The sequence below is a fragment of the Schistocerca cancellata genome, chromosome 2 (genome assembly GCF_023864275.1).
Source record: "Schistocerca cancellata isolate TAMUIC-IGC-003103 chromosome 2, iqSchCanc2.1, whole genome shotgun sequence".
In the NCBI taxonomy this organism is placed as follows: Eukaryota; Metazoa; Arthropoda; class Insecta; order Orthoptera; family Acrididae; genus Schistocerca; species Schistocerca cancellata.
In genome coordinates this window covers 737,816,528-737,836,900 of record NC_064627.1, presented here as the reverse complement: position 1 = coordinate 737,836,900, position 20,373 = coordinate 737,816,528, and the positions used below count along the sequence as shown (strand labels likewise).

General features: G+C 40.4%; 1 protein-coding gene across 1 annotated transcript in view; it reads left to right on the top strand.

Annotated features, from left to right (window-relative positions):
* Positions 1 to 20,373, top strand: part of LOC126158202 (uncharacterized) — a 124,354-nt gene that overhangs the window by 63,605 nt on the left and 40,376 nt on the right. Inside the window, exons 3-5 of the mRNA XM_049916427.1 lie at positions 6,132 to 6,418; positions 13,980 to 14,295; positions 18,686 to 18,898. Of these exons, the coding sequence (XP_049772384.1) occupies positions 6,132 to 6,418; positions 13,980 to 14,295; positions 18,686 to 18,898 (816 nt within the window). The remainder of the gene's footprint in view (positions 1 to 6,131; positions 6,419 to 13,979; positions 14,296 to 18,685; positions 18,899 to 20,373) is intronic.

The following is a 20,373-nucleotide window of genomic DNA, read 5'->3' as shown; positions in this document are numbered from 1 at the left end:
CCAATACTGACATCACAAAACATGAATCATCATACAATCCTAACACGCTCAAGTATACTGTGCTGAATAGGGCAAACACATTATCTTTGAAACCTGGAACATTGATACAAAAACTGATATGATCAAAGCAATTTCAGTAAACAACGAGTGTACAGAAAAATGAACTGATAATCTATCCAACAAAATAAAGGCCAACAGAAGCATGAACAACAACTGACACAACACACCTCTCCACTAGTATTCCCTATTTAGACACAGCATCACAAAGAATTGCTAACTTATTTAGAAACACCAATATTAAAATATCATTCTCCACAAACCACAATCTTGGACATCACTTACTTCACACAGTAAACAGAAACACCCCAACAGCTTAACATAGAAGAATATATAAATTACGATGTAACAGCTGCCCTCGATTTTACATAGGCAAAACAGGAAGAAATTTCCACACACAAAACAAAGAACTCACTGATGCTTTTGAACTTAACCACTTTGACAGACCCACAATAGCCAACCACAAGTACCTTAACATACGCACAATAACTGACATTCACTACAGCAGAACTGTTCTCCACACAGAAAAACATGGTGAAAACCTTGATCTACTAGAACAATCAGGAGTAATGTTAAACAAAGTAAAATCTCTGAAAAACATGTTGAATGAACAGAATTTAGCAGTCACAGATTTTTCAGTAATTTTAGAAGTCTATTTTTTCCTTAAGGTAGAAATATTTAATAGTGCTACCATTTGATAACTTAATCCACGTTTTACATATTCACTGATATTTGTATTGTAAGTGATATGCTGTATAACTAATAATATAGTGGCTTTGTATCTCCTTTGAAATAATAGCACTAGTGTATTTGTAGAAATGCTGCATATTTACATTTGAAATTCCTTGACTTGCGCATACAAAATGTGCTGTATAACAAAAAGTGTATACATGTACATAAACATGTTTACTCATGCTAAGCCACAAAAACCATGCATCCACCATCAGAAACAGTAAGTTAATTGTCAATCTGTATAAGTTTTTAAACTTATAGTCAGAATATGCCCATTTTTTAATGTACCTTTATAATCTTACCAGGACCAGAATGAATCTAAATCTGGAAAAATAATCGATAAGACTGTCACAGCACCTGAAGTCGAACACCCATGACTTGAATTGCGTCATGCAATGAAATAAACTCACGAATGTGACTGAGTGCGACTGATCTTAATTTTCGAAGCTGTAGATGAGTTTTGAAATCTGGGCAGCAAAAAAACTGATGATGGCCGAGGTAGAGAGGATCTGCAGACTGGCAGTAACAAGGAAAGCGTTTCTGAAAAAGGGAAATTTGAGTGTTAGGAAGTCTTTTCTGAAGGTTTTTGTCTTGAGAATACAAAAGTGGAAGATAAGCAGTTCAGACAATAAGAAATAGAATATTTTAAAATTAGGTGGTGCAGAAGAATGCTGAAGATTAAATGGGTCGACCGAATAGCTACTGATACGGTACTAAATTGAAGTGGGGAATTAGTCTTGCCGTATTACGGAAGAGACAGTGTGGCTGTCAACGAAAGTGTAGGGATAAAAACTGTAGAGAGAGAGCCAAACATGAATTCACAAAGCAGGTTCAGATGAATGTAGCTATTCAGAGAGGAAGGGGCTTGCACAGGATAGATGAGCATAGAGATCTGCCTCAAACCGGTCTTTGGACTCAAGAGTAGTACAAGAACGCTAAGTAAATGGGAGTCTAATCTTAAATTACCTATTTTCCTCTGCTGCCACTATCTTAATTTTTCTACAGATGCCACCAACAAGAGTGTAAGATTCCTGAGCCAACAGTTCACAGTTCACAGTTGAATATCCTTCTCTCCTGTTGTAAAAAGCCTGTAACTTCTAGCTTCGTCGTAGGTTCACTCTATTTCGACTTCTCATTTGATATTATCTGAACTACATTTGTGATTAGTGTCACTAGAGAATTTTTGAACAACTATTTTATTCCTTCCTGTTACCCCTATTTATACTATTACCACTGCCATTACTGCAACGAGATGATGGTAGAAGTCGTAGTGGTGGTAGTAATAGTAGTAGCGGAATTCTAATACTATTGTAGTCTGTAAACTGAAAGTTAACTGCAAGCAAATGTGATCTAAAACAATGAACGTTTTTATATATAGAAGAAAAGAAATACAAACAGCCACATTTTTAAATTAATAATTTGTTTCGCCGTAACCAGTTTCGGGGCTGAAACAATCGTAAGGCGACAGCCAGGGCTTCTTGTACAAATATCACGGTTTTGTTCTATAATATAACACAATATTCATAATTTTCTTGTTTACAACAGCCTTTATGTTATACACAAAAACCTTTTAAATGTCAGTTACTTGAGGAAAACGTTTCCCTACATATTACAGCAGAGGGCTCGGGTCATTACAGCAAGTTGAACACGAAATTACCAAAGCAAGATGGTGGACACATGTGTATACACCTGACGACACGTCATCTAGTTATCTTATTGGCTACATCAAAGAAAGAAATGGTGCAGTATTCATTTCTATAGCTATAATGTATATTGCTGTAAATATTCTGTTTCTTCGTGTCAGGGCTCAGATCCGAGATTAGCGAAATAAGTCATTCGCTAAAAATGAGTGGCTGGTTCCAGCTTTTCTTCAGCTTTACTTTTGCGAAAACAGTTGCAGTGTTCCCAAACCATCGTGAGTAAAATAGTGAACGTTGAGTGATTACCTACATATAATCAGAAATTGCTTGAAAATTTCATAACCGATTGCATTCATTCTTTTGCCAAAAGAATGTATTTCAAACATATAAAACTTAAGCAGTTTACAAAACATCGGACGTTGTTTTAAACTTCGAAAATGTGCCTCAGCAGTGAGAAGGACTACTTCTGAACAGATTTTGTTACTGTTGCAATACATTCAGTCCTTAAAAATATACTTTACAATGTTAACGGTATAGCTCTGTTATGCGATACTGAAATACCAAACGAAATTCGTTTATCATTTCTTGAGTACTACATCAAGAAGCATCAACTCAAGTTTTTATCTCTCAATCATAAACTCATCAATTGCATTACGTTGTGTTCAAAATCCTGTCGAAATATATTTGTCCGTTTAGAAGGAGATACTGCGAGTACAAGCATTTTTGCCGGAAGATATTCTTAAAATGTCCCCTTAGAAAAATGTATGAATTACTGTGCTGATAAACCTCTTACGTTATTTGATTTTCAAACAGCTGAGCAGAACTGAACGTACTCAGACATTTCTCTCTTTACTTATTCTGAACAGCACTAAACTGACACACAATATTTTGAGCGCAACGCAGTCTGACTTTCAATAATCCCTACAAAATATGGCCCTGACTAACAATAACGTATACCTTTCATGAATCACTTACATCACAAAAATCTTCGTTACTCGAACTACTGCAATACAGCGAGTGCCGATACTGGCAGCTAAGTAAAAGATTCTAACTACTGAACGCACTAACTAGTGTTAGGCATAGTTAGCAAACGGAAGGTTTTGATAGAGAACAAACAATGTATTTACCTTAATAGTATTCAAAAGTCATCACATATATATCAGTTCATGATATACCGTATTACAAATTTACTACTTTTGATGGACACACGTCCAGATCGTCCACTCTCAAAATTCCGCCATGTCTCTCCCGACATCCACCACTGCTGGCGGCTCACCTCTAACTGCGCAATGCTACGCGCTGTTCACATCCAACTGCCCAACATTACAATAGCGAATATTCCAACAATGCCAACCAGCCACGGACTGCACACAGCACAGCCAGTGATTTTCATGCAGAGCGCTACGTGGCGTTACCAACATAAAAACCTATACAGCCTACTTACAGCCTCCTTACATTACGCTCCACGTTTTTGGTGTATGCATAAACCCTATCTAGTATTATGACACTCGTTCATATGGTAATATAATGTACCCTACATTGCTGTGGGAGAGTGCTGTCTCATTCTCTATTTCATACAGTGGTAATGCAGTAAGAATAATATAATAATAATAATAATGTAATAATAATAATATAATAAACGGAGTCTCTGTATTGTGTCGTCGCTGTCGAGAAGACTACATAACTAAAAGAAACAGCCTACAGGAACACCTACTGAAGTAGTTAAGAAAGAACAAAGACTCATTTGCTGCCTTTCAGTCTATAGAAGACTTCACTACCCTCGTGGACATAAATAAGCGATAATACTTCCGTTAACCTCACAAGAGTAGAGTTTATTTTGTGGTTCATATCTTTTAACCCTAACAACATGGTAAAGGAGGAATTTGTCTTCTCTCATTAACGCCGTTCTCTCGCGCGCCCAAAACAATTCCTTATCTGGCACTGGATTGGGCTCCCGTAACGTCACAGCCCGCTATGTAAGGACGGCAGCACCAACCACACTTGTGTCACCATTTGACAATGGCAGTGGAGTACTCGGTAGAAATCTCGTAGATTTTAAACTACATGACGCGGCTGAAAGCCAGAGAGAATTTAATCAATATATATCGCCGCGAAACTGTACTTTCGTAAATTTCTCTTATCAGATTTGCAATAATCCATCATAATTTTAATCATGATAAGGTGCTATATTTCTCAAGAATAGGCACTGCATTGTCCACTTGTAAATAATTTTAAGAGGAGCGTTGACAGACTCACTGATTTTAAGCCAAACGTCACCTGTGATGTAATTTACACAAAATCAGTAGTCCGCTCAGTGGGTGGTTTGTTCCAGAACATCGCTGAGGATGCCTCTGCTAATAGTACAAGTGACCTCTGTCACTGCAGACAACACAGGAATGACAGACGTAAGGCTCAAACTGGTCCGACGGAAATGGGATGCAACTTTAGCTATTTGGAAATCAGAAAGAAGAGCACGGGAGATGACAATTACCCAGTTACCGTTCCCAGGTCATCGTCTATTACAACAGGTATAGTGCCACGTTGTCCCAAATAGGTAATAAGAGTAACTTTAGAATAATAGTGTCAGCCTCGATTCCTTAGAGAAAAAAAATGCGCCTAGCGGCTGTATTTATTTCAAGACGTTCAGGGTACAGCAGTCACTCGCAACGATATGTATTGCAGATCTGGATTTCGGTCACCATGTGGCCGTCTTCAGAGCAGTAAATGTAAGTTAAGACATTAAAGGCACTTGTGTATGCACATAATCCCATTTAGACTATTCACTTAAGACGTTGACACAGTGTGAACTCACCATTTGACATGAAAGGTCCAGTTGGGACTACGTGCATATACAAGTGTGTTTAATGTCTTAACTTAAATTTACTGCACTGAAGATGGCCACAAAGTGATCGAAATCTGGGTATGCAATACACATAATTACGACTCATTGCGCTCCATTTACTACTTAAAAATAATTACTACTGCCGGCGGCATATAATGCTAGCAAATGGCTCTGAGCACTGTCATCAGTCCCCTAGAACTTAGAACTACTTAAACTTAACTAACCTAAGGACACCACACACATCCATGCCGGAGGCAGGATTCGAACCTGCGACCGTAGCGGTCTCGCGGTTCCACACTGTAGCGCCTAGAACCGCTCGGCCACTTCTGCCGGCTATAATGCTAGCAGACAAAAATCGTAATACTGGCGCTGTCCTCTAGCTTTTGACCAGAAAGTAATTATGACTGTTCATGTCCGTTGATGTAGCTGTAGTTTTTGCGTCTCAGCTCAGGCTTTCGTCCGCAAAATGGGTATATCAAAGGACATGTGGATCTGCGCTGGCTTCTGACTGTAGGGTTTTACTCTAGTTTTCTGACCACGTCTTCTAGAATTCGTACCTTTGCTGAAGTGCTAATTACACCTCTATTCTTAGCAGAAAATTGTCGATAGAATGTTAATTTATAATTATTCACCACACTCCCGCAGCACGTATCGCATCGACATAGATACGAACCGCGGTCGTCAACGCCTCACAATGCTGTCAACAGCAGGTACTGGGTGGAACTAGGTCACAGCAGTGTTACGCGCGGTGTTTAGGGCGCTCGCCTGTACAGAGGAGAGGAAAATGCCCGCGGCAGCGATAAAAGCGGGCGGTAACGTCTTCTGCCCCGGCATGAGCGGACATCCTGTTGTGTTCGCAGGTCCTACTGCGAGCGCGTGTTCCGTGACTGTCGTCTGCAGACGTGCTACGTGCAGTCTCCCGCCTACCCAGGCGTCTACCCCAGGGGGCTGCACTGCCGCTACCACCTCAACACGAGGCTACCCTTCATCAAGCTCTACATCGAGAACGAGGTCTTCAACATCGACGGCCAGCGCTGCGAGAACATCATGACCTGTCCCATGAGGCCCATCTCGTCGGGCGCCGAGAACTGCCCGTACGACTACATTAAGGTGTACGACGGGAAGAACGAGAGCGCACCAGTCATCGGTGAGTGCCGCTGCACCTGTAGTCTGCACTTAATCTGCACTTGCATTACGGTATTAAAAACAAAACAGTCATCATCGTTTAAGAAAACCAGTCGTGCGAAACTTAATATCTTCTTTTCAAGGATGGTATCTTGCAAATAGTAGACGAAGATGAGCAATAAATTTCAATATTTCTATATTTATGAAAGATGTTACATTCGGTGTCACAGTATCAACTTACAACGAAGACAGGAATTTGGTTCAATAATGGCTCTGAGCACTATGGGACTTAACTTCTGTCGTCATCAGTCCCCTAGAACTTAGAACTACTTAAACCTAACTAACCTAAGGACACCACACACATCCATGCCCGAGGCAGGATTCGAACCTGAGACCGTAGCGGTCGCGCGGTTCCGGACTGTAGCGCCTAGAGCCGCTCGGCCATCAGCGGCCGGCACAGTAATTTGTTTTAACTCTTTGTTCCAGATTAACCTGTATGTACATGTTTGGTACCAATAGCTGAACATTGCTGTTGTTATCGTTGTTCTTGTCTGCTGTCTGAACACTGATTTGATAGTAACTCTTCACACTAGTCTATCCTGTAAAAGACCCTGCTTCCCTGCGCAAATTCTGCATCCTACCTCCATTTGAAACTGCTTACTTTTTCGATGAATTCTATTTTTCCTGTTTTCGATTGAGTACCTGTTCGTTAGTTATTCAGTCCATATATCTAATCTGTAGCGCCATGTGACAACTACTTCTTTTCTCTTCTTGTCTGAACTGCTTATCGCCCAGACTTCCCTTACGTACATTCTAGACAAATACTTTTAAAAAAGACTTCATTATTCAATTTTTAACAAATAACTACTTTCAACAAACCCTTTTCTTGCTATTACCACTCAGAATTTTTATCCCCTCTACTTTGGAATCGTCAGTTATTTTGCTGCACAAATAGCAGAACTCATGTACTAGTTTAAGGGACTCATTTCCCAGTCTAATTCCGCTAGCGTCCCCTGGTTTAGTTGAAGAACATTCCATTACCGATTTCGATGCTCAGCTAAGAGCCTCATATCAAAACACTATTTATTCAGATCAAATGCTCTTTCTAATCCTTTGTCGTCTTTCACGGAGTTACTATGTCGTCTGTAGACGTTGAAGTTTTTATTTACTTTTCCTGAACTTGAACGATGTTTCCAAATTCCTCCTTGGTTTCCCTTACTACTCGCTCAGTGCACAGATTAGATAAAATGGTGGTGGGGGGGGGGGATGTTACACTCCTGTCTCATCCTCTCAACTACTGCCCCTCAGCATATTACTGCAGCCTGGGATTTGTATCAATTTTACTAACTTTTCACTCCTTGTATTTTATTCCTGTTAGTTTCACATTTTTGTATAGTTTGTTCGAATCAGCTTGATCAAAAGCTTTCTCTAAATCAACAAATGTAAATTTAGCGCATTACTGTCTATTTATTCTCACACGTATGTTTCGCACATTGTCGACTTTCACATAAGAGACATGAAGCAGTGCATGTGCACAGTTGTTTTAAAACACGACAATCATCCTAACAGTTATCCTTGCAAAATATCAAGTCATAGTTTGAAGATATGAGGTTACTCCATAATTAGCTATGTTTGGAGCGTTGACAATAATGTAAGAGAGCGATTTTTAAATTTAGATGGATAAAACAGAGGCCATAGCTGATGAAATTTCTTGAATGTTAGCCGAATACCAGCGTCTTCTTAGAACAACGTTTTAACAGGTTTCATCCTCGTAGTTTTTATGTGGCTTCGTTTGAAATTTGAAGAATTCCAAAGTTTTTATGGCACCCTTTCCTTCAGCAAGCGTGCTACGTATTCTAAAGCAGTAACAAACGCGTTAAACACATCATGGCGGTACTGGAAGGCACAGGTACCAAAATGTCATTTCCTGCTACAGTAAAAGAAGTCGTTCCAAGATACGTTAGAAGCCGGCTGCCCACTCTTTTTCCCTGTGTAAAAAAATCGACACTTAGTTCTCTGGTGGATCAAACTTTCGCTCTGTAACAGAGACTTCTCGTAGTCGCGAGCTTACTATTGAACAAATATTGTGCCAAGCTATCTAAACTTCCATAAATATTGAGTTCTGGTCTTAATTTCTATCGCAAGGGGAAAAAGAAAAACGTGAAACAGAAATCTGTTGAACTTCGGATCGATCAATCAGGCTTTAGACTTCATTACATATTTCCTAGTAGATTTTTCTTACAGAGTATGTGAGGGGAAGGAAAGGCGTGTTTGCTATGCACACTGTAGTGAAATTTAACTGCATAGCAGCATGAAGGACATTTATTCACAAAGGGGGACGCACTCCTTAACTGTATTTAACATGGAATACATACAAAATTCCTTACAAGCAAACTGTAATTGCGTAAAGATCATCATTATTCAGCAAGAACTGGGTGGACTAAGTACAGCAACATGGAGGCGCGTCCAATAGTTTCAAACTCACAAAACTACTGAAAGCAAAATTCACCGTTTTTCAATAAAGACTGAACCGTCAAAGCCTACCTGTAACGCGCAGCGAAAAGAATCTTGAAAGTTAACTGGGTAGTCGATGAATAAAATGAATCGTGACCGATTAAGGAACAAATTCCAGATGAATCTGCGCAAAACGCCAGCATAATTAATACCCACTTCTCCTAACGAATTTATTCAATTGTTAATGCAGTATCATAACTCAAAACTGAAGTAACGCCCATTCAAAATCACCGTCAAGGATGCACAGAAGTAGCACTTCTTAATTTCTTGATCGTGGAACAGCGACAGGTTAACTCTGGATAAAATCGAACACGCCTCTCTCCGTACAGAAAGAATGAACAAACTTGGGGAGAACTAAGTGATCATCAGCAAGACGAAATTTCCAGTGGAGCAGACGTCTCCTCCAGTCAGAACACAGGAGAGTCAATGCCCGGTTCCCTCGCCTCCGAATTTTCCACTCATTGAACTTCCCAGTTTCGAAGCTAGCTTCCCTTGTTCGTGAGTCCGGAGCAATTAATCAGGTTATGGCACGTGTAAAGCGTTTGGGCAGACGAGTGTCCCAACCGACTGGAGCCACGGGCCAGAATCGAAGATTGCATTCAAACGCCTTTCTCAGGCTTCACCTGCAAAGGTACACCAAGAACTTCCATCTGAATTCACCCAGTCGCATGCGTTGTAATTGCACCCACAGTCACGCAATGCAGCGATTATCTATTTTTAGGACACGCTGTTACAGGAACATTGTTTGCTGAATATCTAATGCCGTGTAAATGATAATAAAACAATCTCAGTGTTGTATCCGTGCGTGGTTTTCCTTCCGGGCATTTAAAATATAGGAAACCATAGAAAGAGCGAAGTGTTCAACCGATTTTATCAAATCATGAAATTATAAAACTACAGAATTATATGAAATGTACATATATTTTCGCATTTCAATATGATTTCTTCGATGAAATATCCGTGTAACGAGGAGAGGTAGACGACGACAAGAAGGTATGCTTAAAATGTTGATAGTCTACAGCCTAAATAGTAAAATCATAGTGACGGAAAATGTGGAGATCTTATATACAAGGCATGCGCAAGGCATGTTTAACATAATGGAGGTATTAGCATGAGCCTACGGGGCTCAGCTGATATATCAAGCCTATTAGCAAGTGGAAAACGAAAACAAAACAGAAATTCACGAAGTTCTATAAACGCAATGTTTGCAGAAGTGAACGATTTAGATGAGCAGAAGTGTGTTTTTCTTACGAGAAAACTGACGTTTAGAGATTGTAAAATAAGAAGCACATGTTAAGAATTATTTCTTGAGTTTGCAATGTTTAAACTGCGTTATTACCATAGTTGTATGACAAGAGGAACATACAGAATTTTGTGAGAATACATAATTCGGGTTACGTCATGAAAACGGTGGTCGTCTCTTTCTAAGAGCCGCGACGTAAGACGAACTCCCTTCTTTTTATAGTGAGGCTTTCTGTCGATAGAAAGCTCTGACTTTGCCTTACTGCGTGGTGGAGCGTAATGTATCAGTGACAGGGCGATGGGGCGGAAACCTCCACGGCTTCCTCTAAAAGTGCCATATTTCTGACGTCGACGGCAAGAAGCTGCTCTAAGGCGACGAATTTTCCGCGGCATTACCAATATAGCACGCCGCTTATGTCGACTATCGCTGAAGAAGCTTCAAATAAATTACTGGTTATGCTGTAGAGGTCCAATTTGAAATAGAGAGTCACGAGGTCATAATCCGTTAAGACTAACATGTTTTTAACTGTTCTCGGCATAATCATTTCCTAACGACACTATTACTTAACCTCATGAAAAAATGTGGCATTTCTTAACAAGTCTACATAAGGCTGCTTCGACTTACTGTCGTATGTGCACTATAGACAATTACTGTAGCCATTGTTCAGTAAAATAAGAAACATGAAAATAAATCCTAGTAGTGGGAAACAAACAATTAGTATCTGTTAAGACGTCACAGAGCTCCCATAGCTGCAAGAAATGATGTAGCATTGTAAACGGAGAGAAACTGAGGGTCACACAGTGGAGGGAGCAGAAAACCTGCACTGATCATGAGAACGCTGAGTCCACACTAACTGCATTTGATTGGCGGAAAGTCTGTAGTTTCGAGTATTACACGGGGTCAGCAAACACAGCGGACGTGCCTGATCAGCGACATTAATTACAATTCACGTATCTAAATTCTACGAAGTCGTATTTGTAGTGTGTCGTCGTTGAATTGTTCTTCCAAATAACTTCCCAGCTCGATAGACTTAACTATGTGATCAAAGAAAGATTTTAAGGCAACTTCGAGATGGCAGGAGCTCACTAATTTACACCTGGACTCTTGTATTCGTCGATTAGACATTCCGATCTCACAATATAAATTAGAACCAACGACGCTGTGACCATCAAGAAATTTCATTACAAGCTTGACAACTACCAAGGCTCTCCTCCAGTGTTTTAGAGGATCATAGAACCTGCAGAATGAATGGAGAAATTTAATGGTTAGTGATAGGAAGTGACTGGTCTGTAGTATCAGTGGGATTTAAGCGACTTGGCACTTCAAATAAGAGAGCACAATTTGTGTGGTGTCTACGAATAATTGAAAATGGATGTTAAAGTTTCACTTTCAGGTGAATGGAGCCCCAAAGAAAATAATTTTATTTTTGATCTGACTGCTCTCAGCTATAATTCATCACAGACATACGTACTTCGCACAACGGATATTATGTGGCGTCTGAAATGATTTGCTGTTGATCAGTTAACTTTCTCATTACTGAACCTAACATTAGATGTCATAAATAACCTCTAGATTTAACCTAAGCATCAGGGTACAAATATCAAATCATGTATTCAGTTATAAATTTTTAACGCTTGGTTGTTTTGAGCTGGTAACGTAAAGTTACCGTAAAACATTGCAGAACGGCGAAGTAACAGCTGCTCTGAAATTCTCAAGGCAATCTTACCTTGCGTGATATGAACATAACTGACTAAAGTAGCAAAAAGCCTTGCTGGGTCGCACAGTGCATACGACATGAAAAATGGTTATCTTCAAACTAATGAGTGAATTGAAGGCATAAAACGGCGTTTTTGTTATTCATATACAAGGCAGTAGTGAAAATCTTCATGGTTACTCAATACAGGGTGTCCATAAATTATCTTTACAACTTGATATTTTATTAACTTTAAAACTGTACTAGATGTTTAAAATGGTTTTCGAAATCTGATAACATATTATAAGCCTTTTTACCTTCCAGATAACGCAGCTTTGACGCAAAACTGAACTTGAAAAATCTCAGGAAAGTTTCCGGATAGGTGACTTGGATGAGATGGTCCAATTTGATGGCACCTTCCCCCCACTCCCCCAACTCCCAGCACTCTAGAGTGCTGAACCCAGCTTAGAGATCTCCGCAGAACTTGTAGGCACACATTCACAACTCTTTTCAACGTGTCGCCGTTGAGATCTTCAATTATACGTAGAGACAAATGGAATTCCGACCAGGTATTATCCGTGCCGCTAAATGTGCGAACACTGATGTGTATGAATGAGGAAACAAAACGTTGTGAGTTATCACATATTTATAACCATTTGTTAATATCTACTATAGTTTTAAAGATATAAAAGTCTTAAATTAAGAATAATTTACAGATAGGCTGTACTGTCATCTTGAAAGGTAATAATTCATTTAAAGAAATCGGTGAAAGGAACGAAACAGAAATAAAAATACGTGATTTTCTTTAACCTTATTATTATTATTATCATTATTATCTGATCCGGAGAATACAATTTTACCCAGAGAAATAAGACTAATTTTACATGAGCCATGTGGCATAGTCATACAATGACCAGCTACATAACGTAGATTTGGAAAACATATAAGGCACAAAAACATTTTGGTGTATGAAATACAAGCCTCTTAAACCCGATCACAAATAAAATACAGTAGGTAAAGACAAGGGAATCTGTCCCGCATTAATCGTAGCCGCAAACAGCACTCCGCTGTACATTCGACCTCAATGCTTAAGAAAGCTGAATTCCAAGATGGCTCGGCAAAAAAACAGTTTTAGGAAAACATTTCTTTGTGTTTCAGAGTAGACACATGATAACAAATGTATGTAAATTATGATTGTAGTTTGAAAAATAGATACCCATTGCTGTTTTCATATATAGTTCTATCACTTTCTCAGGATAATGCAATTTAATCACGTTGACGAAGGCACACATTCACTAAAGAACAGTCTCGAACAGAGTAGAACTAAAGAAGAACGCTTCGTTTCCATTAAAAATTTGCCAGGCATGAAGAGTGTCTCATCCTCCTTGCTTTTCATGGATCAAGACCGTACTAGCCCCAGCCCGAGTTCTTCCGAGGCTTCCAGTAACATATCTATAAGTGTAAGATGGAAGTTATTCGCTTGGAACTTGCCTAAGTCCTTTTATTTTAAATGCATTTTTTATTTATTCTTGTTTTTCAAGTGCTGTGTTTTATTTTTATATTAATATTGCCAGTGGTTGCTGATAAAATGATTTACTATTATATTCATAATATAAAACATTGTCTTTCATCATCATTATTGAATACTTAAAACCTGTTTAGAGTTTCCAGATACAGGTCTAAAATTCGGAGCAATAAATGGAACTGAAGTGAACTGACTCCCTACCGAAACTGAAGTCACACTCGCCGCTTCACGCCTGCTCCTTCGGCAAGCCCTCTGACTCATTTGTACCGCGTGGAGCCCATAAGCTCCCTGGATCAGAGAAAACCAATACACAAAAGTGATATCAGAACACCAATGTGCAATCCTTCCTTGTACGCAGAATGAAGATGGCGTTACTGCTACTTAAATTGTGTGATTGCGTCGAAATGCTAATCAGTTGCATGCCCGCGTCGGTAACATACTTCATGCTGGTTTGCGTTTGTTGCTTGCTTCCTTCATTGCGTTGGAATCTTAATGACCGGTATTGCAGAAAGAAACGAAAACAAAATAAAAAGATCACGAATTAAGATGTTACTGGCCGGCGTATGCTGTTTTAGTCCACTGTAGTAACTTTGCTTTTTACTCTGCAGGCGTCTTCTGCGGGATGGGACACTTCCCGTACTCGATCATCGGCACTTCGGAAGACCTGCTGGTGGAGTTCTCGAGCTCTCCGGCGGGCCCGCTGCTCAATACGGGCTTCCACTTCAACGTGGGCAGCTGGCCGGGCCACGGGAAGCTGGCGGGCGTACGCAACGGCACGTGTGACTGGCTGCTGACCGGCGACGACCTGGGGTCCGACCAGGAGGGCATCTTCCAGAGCGTCGCCCACTGGTACCCGCCCCACTCCTCCTGCACCTACCTGCTGCAGGGCCGGCCCGGACAGGTCGTGCGCCTCTACTTCCCCAGGTACCGAGCTGTGTCACTGTAACACAACAACATAAACGGCGAGTGTGTGCGAAGCAAGAGGGAATGCACTGTGCACTAACACACGCCTGAGCCACGAACAATTGCATGTAACTCAAATAATCTCACGTAATATTACGGAGGAGGGACGGCAATTTGACATGGAATTTTATCATCACAGAGGGTGGTGGTGGTAAGCAGAAATGGACATGTTTTTTCCTTCCAGATGGTTTTGATAGTCATGTGATTGTGATTGAGGTTGGAGTGATGTAAAATCGGGTATCTATAAAGTCGTAGAACAGTCCCTACAAAAGTCACAACAATAGCGAAAGTAGTAGTAGTAGTAGTAGGGGTGCTGGTAACGATGTTTGCAGTGCAGTAGGCAGTTTTGTTGATATCAAGAGAACAGCCCAGACATCCTAAATAGATTCTAGGACCATTACTTGTGGTCATCCGATGCCTGTGTGTCGCTTCCTATAGAGGTGTTTCAGTTTTCGCATCAAACGTCTAGGAGTGATAATTGACGCCATATGGAACAACTTTTCTTAGAGAAAAAATGTTTGCCGACGTTTCCCTGAGACGTTAGACGTCTTTCTGTTGAATTCACTCTGGGATGACGAGATTTCACCGAATAAGCGTGCGCTACTAACCAGGTGTTCTGCATACTACCTATCCAAGTAAATTAATAGAGTGATTTCCAACAAGAAAACCTTAAGAATGATATTTTATAACAGGATGACTGTGTTAAAGGAAACACACATTGCGTAGACACACCGAAGAGTGCCTATCCCCTGCCTCCGCATACTTCCCGCCGCATAACCAATGATTAAAGACACCTAGTGTGGCCGGGAAGCGTCAGACAAGATTTTGTCTCTAACGACAATTGTTCTCCATGACGTGATCTGTCATCATTAGGCATTTGATGGTAAGATTTTGAAACATCCTGTAGATATAGTCTCTTAATCTTGAAAGATTTATATTTTAAATTTTATTGAGCAGAGTATATTTGTAAATGGCGATTCACGAATAAATAGGAAGCATTATTTATTTGTTCCACATATAATCAGGGTAAGGTGTTTCTAAAACACTTTGGGGTAGAACTTTTTCCCATATAAAAAATACTGAGCGAGTCATACTCTCTCATGCGATATACAGTCCTCAACACTACTACATTCTAAAATAGTCGACAGATGCTCATCACGCGCTTGAATAGCCAGCAGTTTTTGAAGAGAAAAGAAGGACTATTTTGTAGCTATGTGGCAACTTTAAGTTGATCACTGTCTTTTTTTTTTTTTTTTTTTTTTTTTTTTTTTTTTTTTTTTTTTTTTTTTTTTTTGATGCGGTGTGCTGACTACATGGCCCTCCATACCGCATCCACATGACGCCACAAGGCAGAGGACGACGCGGTGGCCGATAGACAGTAATTGGGCTTTCATGACATGGCGAGGAGCACGTTTCAATGGGTGTTTTTAAGTAGGAGCACAGAATTTGAGTTGGCATTAATATTAAATTGTCTCGAATCGAAAAAGTGCTTCTATTACTTCCCTATAATCACCTCTTCTGTACGCGACGCAGAGGATAAAATTTGTCAGATAAGATTATCTACCAAATACGCAATCTTTTGTGAATCTAGCAGTGAATTACCATTACTGACAATGCAGGAAACTGTCAAAATACATGTCCGGAAGACATTGCAGTAAGTGACACTTAAGTATACTAACTAATTTTCATAAAGTATTAGAAATGTACCGGTATCATGACTTATTGTCTAAATATAAAGCGATTAGAATTTTTTAAATCATGACAGAGGAACATTGTTGGCACTTTATGGCAATTAACTACAAAGACTGTTGGTGAAAATTCGGTGTCACCTGAAGATGATCATCCACAACGAAACCGGTTGTGACGCAAAAAAAAAAAAACGTACCAGAAATAGAGCTGTGGTGGTTTTTATTAACATTTACAATGTTCGGCTGTGGATCATGTCCGATGCAGAATATTATTTACGCAATACAATCGCAGTGGTTTTCTCTCATAGATTTTAGTCACAAAATAAAGAAAGCATAATTTTTATTTATTTTCCTTTGAAATTAGTGTAGTGCTGTCGAAGCCATAGTAAAATCCTCAAAGCTGGTCCACAGAGAAGAGACTGGGTACCTTTCAGACATGGAGTTACTGGTAAAGTAAGTTGGACGCTGGAAATGATCAATCAGCATATACGGATACGAAGAGGAAAATCATGAGAAATCATTACTTTTTAACAAATATTCTTACAGAAATCCAGGGTTAATAGGTTTAAGCATTTGCGCAGATTCAATATGAACTATATTTGTATAAAATATCGACCCATCTTTTCCTGGTCTGTGTAACCACCACTTCTTCTAGCCGGTGCCAGTAAATTAATTTTAACATTACAGCATGAGTGAAGTACATGGACGGTATAGCATGTAAAGTGTACCAGGTTAGATACGGATAAATTGTCTTAACATTTCTTCCAGGTTTGTTTGGATAGCCGAAGTTTGATGCTATTTACGACGCACTGCTCTTTACCAATCTGCCCACCTGATCGTCCTCCGTCGTACTCCAGTCAATGAAAGAAAATTAGGGAAAAATCATATAGTAGTAAATTATTGTACAGTTGTTGAAGGGAGTATCATGAACAACATATTAAAAGCTCCACCTGGTGTTTGTGTGTGGGGGAAAGGGGGGTTTGGGAGGTTGGGGGTTTAACGGTTTTATTTATGTTTTTCTTGCATAACACTTACACAGTGGCTTCTAGCGAACATGTTTTTCTAATATCGTGTAGCGCCCCCGCGAGCACGCAGAAGTGCTGCAACACGATGGGGCCTGGACACGACTACTGTCTGCAGTAGTGCTGGAGGGAACTGAAACGATAAATCTTGCAGGGCTGTACACAAATCCGTAAGAGTACGAGGGGGTGGAGATTTCTTTGGAACCTTGCAACCATCCCAGACATGCTCTATAATGTTCGTGTCTGGGCGTTTGGTGGCCAGTGGAAGTGTTAAAACTCAGAAGAGTCACTCTGTAGCAATTCTGAACGTGTGGGGTGTCGCATAGTCGTGCTGGAATTGCCCAAGTCCGTCGGAATGCCCAATGGACTTGAATGGAAGCAGGCGATCAGACAGGATGCTTACGTACGTGTCACCTGTCAGAGTCGTTTCTAGACGTATCAGGGGTCCCATATCACTTGAACTGCACACGCCCTATACCATTGCAGAGCCTCCACCAGTTTGAACAATCTACTGCTGATATGCAGGATGCATGGATTCATGAGGATGTTTCCATACCCGTACACGTTCATCCGCTCTATGCAATTCGAAACGAGACTCGTCCGACTAGACAGTATGTTTCCCGTCATCAATAATCCAATGTCGGTGTTGAGGGGCCCAGGCGAGGAATAAAGCTTTGTGCTACTGCTACTACTACTACTACTACTACTACTACTTCCCTTACTACTACTACTTCTAAAGCAATACAGTTCCACCAAGAACGTTTTATTACTTCTCATATATGTCACTAACGTCTCAATTTCTTTTATGGACGGCAAGGAACCACCAAAAGTTACGAAATATGTATTTATAACAGAAAACCAGCTTAGTTCAAACGAACATCTTAATTTCACCTACATATACATAAAAATATATGAGTACAGCACATGGCTAAAATAGATGCGGTGAACCACTATTTGTAACAGCTCCCACAAATTTACGTTATACCGTGTGTCATCTAGGTCTTTCAGAATATGCGGATTACTCGTGTAAACCTTAACATAAAAAACACAACGGGTAAGGCTAGGCGATCATTGCTGCCAGGAGACCTTATGTACTTTGCTAACTATCCTCTCCTTATCTGTTTAACTCGCGCCGAGACTGCATTTGCGAAGTGTGCTGCTGCACTACCTTATTCCCCACTGTTTTAGATTACGTTGTCACCAAATGTCTGTAGACACTTATTGGATCAATTTTATTTTCACTACCCTTTATAAAATGCTAATAGAACTTTGGCGCGTTGAGAACAATAATTAGGTCAACGTGCTGCTCGCAGTGATTTTTTATGTTGCCCACTTTCCTACTCATAGTGGTACGAACTGTTGTATGTTTCTCGGATGCTGTTATAACTTTCATACAGCCGCGTATCTTCTTTTCATCGCACTTCCTTGATCCCTATAAATTTAACCACATCTTCCGACATTTGGGCCACAATGCAACTGTCAAATTCCTTCGTAAGATCGGAGTCTGAGACATTAGTCTTATTCGTTATCCGCATGATGGACCCAATCCTGTTTATTAATTTGTGTAATACACTGTCCATGTTTTTATGTCCTTTGTGATTTCGTCACGATTGTGGTAAGAAGGCAGTGTGTTGTCCGCAGCTTTCGTATCAACACGATAGAGGCGCCCATCCAGCCCTATGACGGGGACTGCGGCGAGTCTCTGACGCTGTACGACGCGTCGTGGGCGGACGACGCGCGAATTATTAAAACCTTCTGCGACACCTTCTCCAGGGCCATGGAGAAGCACGACTTCGTCTCCAGCGGCAGCTCCATGTTCGTCCGCTTTGAAAGCAAGACTGGCAGCTACTCAGGGTGAGTTCATTGTTAATCCTGTGCTCTTCTGTCAATGACCTTCCGTGACGAAATTTGTTTGAATACTCCACTTGGTTTACTGAAGAAGAGACTATATAAGACCACTCACCTATGTTTTATCTGATAGCTTATAAAGATTACTAATGGCAGAATTGTATTCAGGGCACAAGCGAAGACGGTAGCAATCTTCCATAAACAGTTAACGGTAGCCCATCAAAGTTTGCAGAAAAGATATTACGCAAGTCAACCATTATTTTGCGGCATCATTAGGTATTGTAACATTTTTACTTACCATTCACTCTTTGTTACACTGGAACATATATTTTTAACGACCTTAGGCCTCCGTTGGAATAAATAGTACAAAACGTATACGGGAAATTTTCGCAATGTGATTTCTGTCAGTTCAGTAAATTTACAAATTTGTTCAGACTTAAGCAGATTCAAACTGACATGAGAAACAGTAAACGGCCAGGCGAAATTATTGCTTCGCAAATATTATTTTTGTACTGGCAGAAGTAAAGCTGTGAGGACGGGGCGTCAGTCGTTCTTGGGTAGCTCAGATGGAAGAGCACTTCCTCGCGAAATGCGAAAGTCCCGAGTTCGAGTCTCAGTCCGGCACACAGTTTTAATCTGCCAGGAAGTTTCATTATTTATGTGCTTCGTTTCCGATCTTTAGGACTCGTATTTAGAAATTTACGAGAGCGATAGCCTTAACCGATTCGGCTCTCCAAGCACGCTTCACGTCCCACGTCAATTCCCAACTTGTCGCTCACTATAGTCTTAGGGTTCCTAGGCCGTTGTCCTTATTGCTCGCAGCCTCACGCTGATTTCCGCAATAACTGGAAGACTCCATCTACACTGAATGATCAGTTTTCTGAAAAAAATATGTAACCTGACAGCAATTAATGACAATTGAGTGCATAAGCTTCTTCGTTCAATCCCTTACGGGAATCAGTGTGAGGCTGCGAGCAATGAGGGTAACGGCCAGGGAACGTAACGTGTACAGAGTGCGACAAGTTGGGAATTAGGGTTGGATGTAAAGCGTGCTCGGATAACCGAAACAGTTAAGAGAACTCCGAGTTCCTGTCCCAGTCTGGCACAAATTTTCACTTGTCACCACTGAATTACTTCAGTGCCCGATAGCGGGTAAGACCGGAATTACATTTTCGTCATGTCTATTGTTATCTGCAGACGACGATACCGATAGAGGCTGGAGGTGGAACACCAGAAGATGACGATTCCTTATATCATGTCTTATGGGATTATTGTATTGCGCTAGAAGTAGGAGAAAGTATTACTTCAAAGGAATTGATTGATTCGGCTAAATACCTAGGAATTCAGTTACGAACACTATAAGCAGGAACGATCACATAGATAAGTTTGTGAGAAAGCAAATCAACGACTGCACTTCGTTGGCAGAACACTTAGAAGATCAAAAGATCTACTAAAGAGACTGCCTACTGTACGCGTGTTCG